The following is a 10,972-nucleotide window of genomic DNA, read 5'->3' as shown; positions in this document are numbered from 1 at the left end:
AGACTATGCCGGGCGGGGCCTAGCAAACACAGAAGTGGATGCTCACAGTCAGCTATTGGATGGATCACAGGGCCCCCAATGGAGGAGCTAGAGAAAGTAACCAAGGAGCTAAAGGAATTTGCAACCCTATAGGTGGAACAACAATATGAACTAACCAGTACCCTCCCCCGGAGCTTGTGTCTCTAGTTGCATATGTATCAGAAGATGGCCTATTCGACCATCAGTGGAAAGAGAGGCCCATTGGTCATACAAACTTTATATGCCTCAGTACAGGGGAACCCAGGGCCAACAATTGGGACTGGGTGGGTGGGGTGTGGGTGGGGGAGTGGATGGGGGAGCGTGTGGGGGACTTTTGGGATAGCATTGGAAATGTAGATGAAATACATACCTAATACAAAAAAAAAAGAAATTGGTTTACTAGCCACTTTCTCATGCAAGGGGCACACCTATCCATACACATCCATATTAAATGAGTCTTCGACAGACTCAGTGTACCAAGACACAGGAGGACACGAATCTCAATTCTATTAGTTTCTGTGGCACACTTGCTTGGGATATTTGAAGGGAAACATCTACCAGTTTGAGTGTTTGCGGTGGGGCAAGGCTGGGGAGAAGGATCATTCTCCTGGAATCTATTTACCAGTTAGAATTACCATCTTATCAGTAAGCTATGACGTGAACGTGTACCATACACGTGGGTAGGCTTCTCTGCAGCAAACAGTAGGCAGTGTGCCTTCTGCTGTTAGCAGGGTGTGAAAGCTGGCAGACTGTGACTGTTCTTTGTGGTTCCCCTGATGCTCTTATTAGGTTCTCTCAAATATGGCACATCTAGTTACACAGAGCTGCTGGAGTTCTGCCCTAGAAGTCACAGCCCTCTTTGTCAGCCTGCTGCCTTCTCTGTTTTGTAAACATCATGGGAGCCCCAGATCCCTCCCACCCACCCCCACCCCCTATTTCTGCTCATTGTCTTGAATTTCCTGGTCACATATAGAGGTAGGTAATAAAAAGTTATTAAGGCTACTAAAGATGGCTCAAGATAATTCACTATTCTGATCTTTCAATATCTACAAATTCAAGTCCCTTAATCAGCTTTGCAGAAGGTTCAGCTGAAAATGTGATTCTTTCCAGGAACTATTGTTCATACTGGTCACCACTTAGTTCTTGAACCATTTCCTTCCTTCCTTCCTTCCTTCCTTCCTTCCTTCCTTCCTTCCTTCCTTCCTCCCTCCCTCCCTCCCTCCTCCTTTCTTTCTTTTTTCTTTTTTGCACTTTGACAAAATGTTGTGAGACGTTGGCCATGGGCGTTAGATTTGTAAGACACCAAGAGGTGCCATTCTCTCTCATTGACCGGAAGCACCTCTATGGATTTCATAGACTCTGCTGCTGCCAGCACCTCCCCCTCTGGCATGACAGCATACTATAGACAAGATGGGCAAACAACAAGAGGAGGTAACTGAGGACGTCTCAGGGGAAAGTGGAGGGAAGGGGTCAAGCGAAAGCTTGTGGAGAGAGGCCATTACTCCACAAGCCGTGCACTGTCCCTGAAAGCACCTTCCCTTGAAACTTGCTTTAGCCACAGGCTACCTGGGACCATCAGCAAGTTCTTGGCTCCCTGATGCCTCCTCTATTTCCTTGCCTGGGAATTATGGGATTTTTTAGATGCAATGAGCTCACTCATTCGAAAGTACTTCAAATTGTGTCAGATGCTTTGGCGACCGTGCTCATTAGTTTTTGTCACCTTGACACAAACTGAAGTCACCTAGGAAGAGGAACCTCAGTTGAGGAATTGACTCCATCAGATGGCCTGTGGACACGTCTGTAGGGGACTTTATTGATTAGTGATTTATTGGTATAGGAGAGCCCAGTCCTGTGTGGGTGATGCCACCCCTGGGCAAGTGGTGCTGGGTTGTATAAGAAAGCAAGCTGAAAGTCAGGCGTGGTGGCTCACGCCTTTAATCTCAGCACTCGGGAGGCAGAGGCAGGCGGATTTCTGAGTTCAAGGCCAGCCTGGTCTACAAAGTGAGTTCCAGGACAGCCAGGGCTATACAGAAAAACCCTGTCTCAAAAAAACAAACAAAAAAAAAAGAAAGAAAGAAAAGAAAAGAAAAGAGAAAAAGGAAAAAAAAGAAAAGAAAGCAAGCTGGATAAGCCATGGAACAATCCACTGAGCAGCATTCCTCCATGACCTATGCTTCAGCGACCCAGCTCCTGCCTCTGTTTCTGCTGTGGCTTCCTTCTGTGACGGACTACAGATGAAACATGTAAGACAAATAAGCCCTTTCCTCTACAAGTTGCTTTTGGTCATGGTGGTTATCACAGCAATGGACAGCATACTACAGGAATTACTACTATTGCTTTTTTATTATTCTATCATTGTATCTTCAGTGTTACCATACTACATGCTCCTGATGACAAACATGTGCTCAGCCCTCGCTAGTGAGAACCGTTGTCCTTCGTTTCTCTGGAGTCGCATTTCCCTGTGAGAGTTTGCTCCTTGATGAACACAAAAATTTAAATCCTGCATTGCCAGATGGTAGCCTACATCCAGGTTGAAGGAATCTATCCTGCATGGATCTCATCAAGCAAGTCGACCTCAGTATTCCTCGTGGAAAGGATAGTCCTCTTCAGTCCTTGCACTGCAACGACAAATACAAAGAAGAAAACAGTCCACAGAATCAAAAATGTGATCTGAGACACTCTTACGTGATATACTCGGCTCTCTCTGTGCTCTTCTGATCTCTTCCCCAACAAGACTGTGAACATGGGACATGGAGTGTGGCGCAGGCACACAACAGGACCTTCTCCCAAAATATCAGAGGAGTATTAAGGAAGGAAGGCCTGCAAGCTATCAGTCACCAGTTCATTGATATAATAAGTGATCATAAGCAAGCAGACACACAGCTAAGGGCCCCAGAACTATTGTCTCAAACTCTGGCATTGCTGTGAAGTAGAAAGACTATTGAAATCAATAGATTGGCTATGAGTAGTAAATATGATACCAATATAAGCAAAGGGCTTAAAGTGTCTGCTGCATGCTAAACGAGAGAATTCAGTGAAGGTTGGCTGTGATTAATATTGTCATCTTTACTTTGTAGATTAGAAAAGTGATTTTAGGACATCACCAAAACTCCCCAAGGGCCCCAGTGCTAGTGAATAAGTAGTAGATTTTGGATTAGGACCCAGTGACGGTTGACATCTGAGGCCACCAAGTCCACTAGCTTCACATATACTCCTAGTTGATACCCAACAGGCATAATAAACACATGTCAAACCCTTGATTTTACCAAAATGTTAGTTAACTCTGCATGTGAGTTGCTCAAACAAAAGCCAACCAAGCAACCAAAAATACAAAACCAGCTTCAACTGTAAATTTTGAGGAGGAAATTAAATTGATTTCATGTTCCCATTTATCTAGATGGTGGTCTTCCTCATCTCCTCCCCAACACCATGGTCCAGGTCCAGCAACTGTCATCTTTTCCATGTGTTATTGTCGTAGTCTCTCAACCCACAAGTCATTGTGAGCCTTTTAAGACACATCAGATCATACCAGCTCTGTTCATGGCTTATTCCTCTTTCAGGCCTAAAGATCAAAGTCCTGTCCATAGTCTTAACCTAAATCTCCTCAAGCTTCTGCATTCTTACAATAACACTTATTCATTCCACAGTACTCTTAATCCCATTCAAATGCTCTAGCTACGAGATCAGAGCATTTGCAATGATTGCTATGATTGCAAGAATGCTATTTCCCTGAATAGCCATGTTACTCGTCTTCCACTGTCTTCAACTGCCACTTTTTGAACAAAGCTTCCCCTGGATAGTCATGGATTAAAGTGTCTACTACAAAAGGCAGCTCTACCTTTTGTCCTGCTTCACTTCTCTATATGGTATTTGTCACTCTCTGATTGGTGTATGTAACTGAGATCAGGGTTACTTCAGTTCCCCTCTGTAAAATATGAGCTTGGGAACAGGAAGCTTATAGTATGATGTCCCAAACATGTAGACCAATATTAGCACATTGCAGGAAGTCACTGGGTGAATGAGTGAGGGAAGGAGAACTTGACTCCCACACAGCAGTGACAGCTCCTTTCTTTAAAATCCTCACTCCGTGTGTAAGATTCAGAAACTGAGCATCAAATGACAATGTCTCTGCTCTGAGTGATTCCCCAGGACTCAGACTTTTCTTTTTAACTTTTCACAACTGCCAGAAAATAGTATTTGAAGACAAAAACCATCCCATAATCCCACATGCCTTCCATCCCTTCCTACTAACCCCTTACCCTTAGGGAGAGGCCTAGTCAACCTCCCACTTAACCTGGTACCACTTACTCCAACAGGTCACAGGCCCTCCAGTTCCTGTTGAAGCTGAGAATGGCAGCCATGTCCTCCTCACTCAACTGGAAGTCGAAGACCTAGAAAGACAAGAGTTCCAAAACCATCCTTATCAAGGAAAGTGCAGGTGGGATCTGAGGTTCTAAGTGTTTCCCCTAATATGTCCATGACAAACACATTATTCTCTAAATCAAGAGTGAGTTATTTATAGAGTTTAGTATTCTAAGAGGGAAGAGATTGGGTTGTAGGTGTGCTAAGTATGTACAATGATGCCTGAAGGGTGTCTCAGAGGACGAGTTTTCAAGTCCAGTCCATGTCTACAAGGCAGTCTTCAGTTGGCTAGCACAGCATTCCACCTATGATCTAAGTGCTCAATGGTAGGCAGTGGTCATCTCAGTGATATAAGCTACAGTTGTGATCAGTCCTGACAGGTTTGGCCGGTACCATCTGTGAGCCCAGTCAGCTCAGCTCTGGTGAGGCCAGCTTCCTAGCCTACGAGTTGACAGAGTGCTTGGAAGAAGGGAAGACACACTGTCAGTGAAAGAGTGGGATGAGAAGCTGAAGGACAGGGGAGAAGATTCCTCCTTCCCTCCTATCACCTATTCCACTGAGGAATGTCAGATGAACAGCCCAGGTCTTACCTGCAGGTTCTCCTGTATGCGTGAGGGTGTCACAGACTTGGGGATCACCACCACGTTCCTTTGGACGTGGAACCGAATCAGAACCTGTGTATTACGAAGGGAAGCCATGTGCCCAGTTAGCTACAAGACTTTCTCCTTCTTGTAAAATGACATCTAAATAACTTCCTATGGCTTAACAACAGTTGATATTAACAAAGCCCTTCACCATTAGGGTTACTTTTCCAGTTCCCTTCTTATGCCCCTTGATCCAAGAAACAACTAGGAATTACTAACGAGGAATGAGGAGGGTAGCCTGTAGTCATAGGCTTAGACCCTATACAGTTGGCACCTGAACCCAAAGCCTGAAGGCATGGCAGGAATCTGAAGGTCAGAGGCAGATCCTTGCTTCACTAATACTAGTGGTATTTTCTGAAGCTTCCAACAGGCTTACACTTCCCATTTCTTCCTCTCCAGGGAATTAAAAGCAAGCAACACAGTTGTACACATGACTACAAGAATGGATTGCTAAATAACAGGGGGAAATACTTTATTTTACCTGAGCTACTGTTTTCTTGTGTTTTGCAGCAATCTCTTTGATCTTGGGAATCTCCATTACTACGGGGTCTTCTGGCTTGGCACTAGAGGAAGAAAGAGAGCTGGAGTAAAAATCACCATGGCTACTGTGTGCCCATGAACATCACTGCCAGGATAGCATCAAGGCTGAGCACTGCAGCACTTTTTCCTCTGCAAGGCAGGCAGGAAGATCTTTCCCCATGGATTCGTGCATAGGATCTAGTACTTTGGCAATTTGAAAATACTGCCCCAGCACAGGACATCAGAAATGGAATATTCCAGGGGATCAGACATACTATCATTTTAAAAACACTTTACTCTGACAGTCCCACTTGGGTTACCAAACACATTGCCATTGGTATATTTTATCTTGTGCCTTGGAACTTACATACTAATAGAACAAATTACAAAATGCTAATTTTAAGAATGATAGAAAAAAAGAACCAGTACACTGAAGCCTTACTAAGGCCTGTCTGGGGAGCCCAGGGGACTGTAGGCTGTGACAGCGATGCCCTTGGATTGACAGTATTGGATCAGTTTTTCCTGGGTGAGGTAAGGGTGGCTCTCAATCTGCAAGAGAAAAAAAAAAAACAAAAAACAAAAAAACAAAAACATCTCCCTCACTAGGGAAGGAGGCCTTCCTGAATGGCTCAGCAGGAACTCCATGCACAAGAAAAGACCAACACAAAGGCCAAACACAACCCATGGACAGGTATGTATGCTACAAACCAGACCCAGAGACCTGCCTCCCACCTCCCTAAGCATCCTGAACATAGACCTCTGAGAGGAGACTCTGCAGACAGTGCTGAAGTTGCCTCCCAGTGCTGAAGCAGGCACAGAGCAGGACCAAACAGAACTTACCTGGTTGGTCACTGGCTTATGTTTTAGTCCAGGCTTGTTCAGGAGCCTTTCAATCTGGAAGTGGTTGAAGTTGGAGATGCCCAGAGCTTTCACCAGCCCCTGGTCCACCAGTTCCTCCATGGCCTGCCACAGTGAAGAATATCATTTAGATGGCTCTAAGAGGATACAGGGATGCTGGCATGCTTAGTCCTTGGTAGGAGGAATGGCTCCCTCAAGGCAAGTTAAGTGAAGCACTAAAGGAGAATTTTAGTCTAGACTGTGGTGCCCTCATGGCTGCTTCCAGCCATCCTACTCTTCCCCAGCTCAGATGTAATGAGGAAGGAGATGTAAAGGATTTATTTGCTGTCTGCTCTTAGGCAAAAGTGACCCAAACTGAGTGATGTAGGTTATCCACAGTGTAAGGAAAGGAATCGTCCCTGTGGTCTCTCTTTGGTTTTTGATTTTTATTTTGTGCTAATTAAGGATTGAGTCTATGGTCTCCTGTGTGTTAGATAGGCAATCTGCCATTAAGCTGTATCTCTAGTTCCTAACCCCCTTCATTTTTCAGTTTTGAATAGGATCTTGTAAGGGTTGGCCTTGAAGTTACTCTGAAGTCCAGGCAGGATCTGAAATGTGATCTTTGTGCCGCAGCCTCTAACATAGCCGTGATTGAAAGCATACAGTAAGGATCACCTTGCAGATGGATGGACCCAACAGGGGCACCCAGTCAACCCATATCACACCCACCCAAGGATCTGGGGTTTATTTTTTTATTACTTAAATACTCTGAGCTTGTTCTAAACTTTCCCAAAGATAATTATCCAACCTGATAGTGGAAGTCACACATTGAACATGAATTTATAATTATTCATCCATTCTAAGTTTCTGTTTATATGTGTGTATACATATGCATATACATATACTACATATACATCATATGTGTGCATGTGTGTGTGTGTGTATATATATATATATATATATATACACGTGTGTGTGTGTGTGTGTGTGTGTGTGTGTGTGTGTGTGTGTAAACGTATACAATGTGCTTGCTAGGCTACCTCAGCTTATTTGACATCAGTTAGTACAGGGATGAGGGAGGAGAGGAAGGAATCATCTTAGCCCAGGAGAGTCATTGGGAGGAAAGTTTAAATTGAGCCTGAAAAAAAAAATGACATGAAGAAAGGTAGTAAAATCATGCATGGATGGGGGAGGGGCAGCAAGGGCTTAGAGGCAGGAATGAGCAAGGAGGGTTTAGCTGACACATGAAATCTCATCTTTGGCTACAACTTAGAATACTCTGAGTAAACTTTCTCCTCCAGCATACCTCAGAGCAGACATGTCCTTCCTTTTTATTTTATTTTTCATTCACTGACATACTTGATCCTTCTTGTATCTATCAGAGCCTCTGACTTGCAGTAAGATTTTGTTGTTGTTGTTGTTGTTTTGCTCCTGAAAGTGTTTCATGGGGCCAGGGAAATGTTTCAGTGGGTAAAGGTCCTTGCTGCCAAGCTAGACCTGTCACAGTTTCTTCCTGGAGCCTATGTGATAGAAGGAAAGAACCTACTTTGGGTAGCTGCCCTCTGACTTTCACAAGTAGCTCCACAGACACCACTTTACAGGACAGAGGGAGAACTAGAGAATAAGCATTCTGAAATTATATACAGAGCACTTGAGCCTTTCCATACCAGGGTGGAGTCTCAACAGCACCTGAGGGAAGATTTGTATTTTAACTTTGAGCAGCACACTTGAAGGAAGTTGGAACCTACCTCCCAGGCATCCAAGAATGTGGATTTACTCAGGAGAACTTTGCCTTTATTGTCTTTGGGTAATAACGCATTCCCAGCCTGTAAACGGGAAACAAAAATATCACCAGAATCGGCATTTAGTTACCTGGGAAGAGATGTCTCAGGACAGCGAAATAAGAAGTACCCATGTCAAACTCCAGAGAACTCACATAAAAATATAATATTCAAAAAATTTTCCTGTGTCCGTCTACCATGGGATGTCAGTCCTCTATTTCTGGCAATACTCAGCTGGCTCCAAGTCCTCTGGTATATGATAGAAGCCATCACTATCATCGTGGAAGTTAACCAATGGAAACTTCAAGGTCACTAGACAGAGGTTTTATATCAGAAGAGTGTGCTTATCTGAGGAAGAGAGTAGCCAGCTTCTCCTAACCTTGCAACCTGGAGAAGGCCTGAGTTTGGAGACCAATGCCACTCTCACCAAGGCTGTTCATAAGGGCCTACAGCATAAGAATCCACATCCCTCCAGACACTATGCAGTATTTCTTCAGGGTGGACTGGCTAACTGTCAATATCACCACACATGGAGGTCACTCTCTGGGCACACTTTGATTAATAGGAACTTATGCAAGAGTGCCCCAAGACATCCTACCAAGGGCACTCATGGGCATGCATCCAAGAGGAAGATGGCTGGCCAGTTGCAGCTTATCTGAGCTGGTAGAAGAAATACTGTTTCTTTCAAACACAATTGCAGAAAACCAAGCATGAGTCTCACCAAGTACCACCTGTTGCCTCAGCCTCCGCCCTGCACAGTCTTCTGGGGACTAGAGAGATGGGTCAGAAGATGAGAGCACTTGCTGCTCTTGCAGAGGACCCAGGTTGGGTTCCCAGTACCTAGGTGGTGTTTCACAACCATCCATAACTCCAATTCCCAGGGATCCCATGCTCTCTTCTGATCTCCACAGGCACCAAGCATGGGCATGGTGCACACATATACATGTAAACAAAATGCTCATATACAAAAAATAGAATAAAACTCAAACCCAACCCCCTGCTTCATCCCTCCCCAGTGTCACAGTCATGGCACCATAGCCATTTGTAGCATCTCCCCGAAAATAGAGAGAAGGCAAAGAGCAGCTCAAACCTGAAATCCCTGTGGCCAGTGGACCAGATACAGGTCCAGGTAGTCCAGCTTCAGATCTGAGAGGGTTTTCTGGAAGGCTTTCTTCACCAGGTTTTTCTCAAAGAAGGTGGCCCACAGCTGCAGGGTGTAACAGGGGAGCATTAGAACTAGGGAGAGGAAGGCCACACATACTACAGTTACTCTTCCTGCTTGGAGATTTGTACACCCCAGGACAGGCTATTCACTTATAAGAAATACATTAAGAAATGCAACATATTTCTTATCATCAGCTCTTAGCAAGTCAACATCACTTCCTAAGTGTTCCCCTATGCTCTCAATATTGGGTTGGTTTCTTAGTCATTTAACTTAGTCGGCCGTTGACTAGAGTTATTCCTGTGTCACATGCTTTTCCGTGGCTCCCATTTCTCAGATGGCAGGAGTTGTTTGTGGCTCTTCGAGTTCAAGTATTACGATGTATTAGGAGGGCTGGCCCTTTTTAGTACTCCCTTATCCCCAGGCCTGTCAGGCCCTGCGATGAATGGCAATGAGCATATACACATATAACTATATACACATATATAGGTGTGGCCACTCCAACAGTGGATGTTTTTGTATGTGGAATTCTACCAAGAGACATAATGAAAGCAGGGAACAAAGGGCCAGGAGACATGCAGGCCCACAAAGAAAAGCTAATAAGCTCTTAAACCTGCCCCTACACAGATACTTCCACCCACCTTGAAGTCTTGTCCGCCAAGTGGATCATTGTACCTTGCTGACGATGAAGAGATCCTCCCGCTTCACAGCATTCTCTTTGATCTTCTCTTGGATGGCTTCTCCCACCTCACTCTCATTCTGATACACATAGGCACAGTCAATGTGGCGATACCCAGCATCAATGGCCGCCTTCACGGCTTCCTTGACTTGGCCTGGGGGAGACTGAAAGGCAATAGAAAAGACCATTAGATGCTCCAAGGCCCCCTCTTAAGGGCTCCACATAGACCAGATTCTGAAAACCACAGCCTTGCTGCAGTCCCGTTCCCAAGTGGACATGGGAGAAGAAAACATACACTGGGGGGCTTCTCCCAGGAAAAGAAAAAGTGAATTACTTTTTTTATTTCACTAAATTTTTAGGTTATCATACAAAGTGATGGATTTCATTATGGCATCTTAATACACATGTCATTGTCATGATTCTGACTCATGTCCTATTCTAGTCCTCCAATCCAGGTTGATCTTGAAGTGGCTCCGGTTTCTGAGTGACAAATGACTCCCCTTGCAACTTGCAAGGCTAGCCTGAAAACTAGATTCTGAGGAGGAGTTCTCAGACTCCAGACAGTTAGAAGGATCTTTAAAAAATATTATAGCAATGTGATTTGAACTCTGCTATGGTGCAGTATGAGGCTGAGCAGATTCCTCAATTTCCCTAAACCTTGACAGCAAAACATAGCAAGTTATGGACCCTGCCCCATGAGACCCTTGTGTTGCCATCTTGCCACAAGATTGTGAAGATTTCAGCATATCACCTGGCACTTGGTAAGGCTGGGTAGATGCAATCCAATATGTAATCACTGTTTCAGAAAAAGAGCAAACAGGAAGATGTTAACCAGGCACTTCATTTCTGTGTCCTCAGTTTTAAACCTAACAGAAACTTTATAAAAATGGATTTTCCCCATATGGACTAAAGAAAGAAAGAAAGAAAGAAAGGGGGGGCAGGGGGAAAGAAGGAAGGAAGGAAGGAAGGA

The 10,972-nt window shown here is 44.5% G+C and overlaps 1 protein-coding gene and 1 long non-coding RNA gene across 2 annotated transcripts in view; one reads left to right on the top strand and one right to left on the bottom strand.

The window, feature by feature from the left end:
* Nucleotides 1-6,104, top strand: part of LOC110295917 — a 17,710-nt gene extending 11,606 nt beyond the window's left edge. Inside the window, exon 4 of the long non-coding RNA XR_002378137.1 lies at nt 4,335-6,104. This is a non-coding gene — a long non-coding RNA (uncharacterized LOC110295917). The remainder of the gene's footprint in view (nt 1-4,334) is intronic.
* Nucleotides 2,346-10,972, bottom strand: part of LOC110295916 (aldose reductase-related protein 1) — a 10,863-nt gene continuing 2,236 nt past the window's right edge. The window contains exons 2-10 of the mRNA XM_021164322.1: nt 9,999-10,166; nt 9,252-9,368; nt 8,129-8,206; nt 6,384-6,506; nt 5,986-6,092; nt 5,506-5,587; nt 4,971-5,054; nt 4,327-4,409; nt 2,346-2,636 (exon numbers count right to left, since the gene is read on the bottom strand). Of these exons, the coding sequence (XP_021019981.1) occupies nt 2,594-2,636; nt 4,327-4,409; nt 4,971-5,054; nt 5,506-5,587; nt 5,986-6,092; nt 6,384-6,506; nt 8,129-8,206; nt 9,252-9,368; nt 9,999-10,166 (885 nt within the window). The 3' untranslated portion in view covers nt 2,346-2,593. The remainder of the gene's footprint in view (nt 2,637-4,326; nt 4,410-4,970; nt 5,055-5,505; nt 5,588-5,985; nt 6,093-6,383; nt 6,507-8,128; nt 8,207-9,251; nt 9,369-9,998; nt 10,167-10,972) is intronic.

The sequence above is a fragment of the Mus caroli genome, chromosome 6 (assembly GCF_900094665.2).
Source record: "Mus caroli chromosome 6, CAROLI_EIJ_v1.1, whole genome shotgun sequence".
NCBI classification, from domain to species: domain Eukaryota; kingdom Metazoa; phylum Chordata; class Mammalia; order Rodentia; family Muridae; genus Mus; species Mus caroli.
The sequence above is the reverse complement of the archived record's forward strand: the minus strand, read 5'-3'. Positions and strand labels throughout refer to the sequence as shown.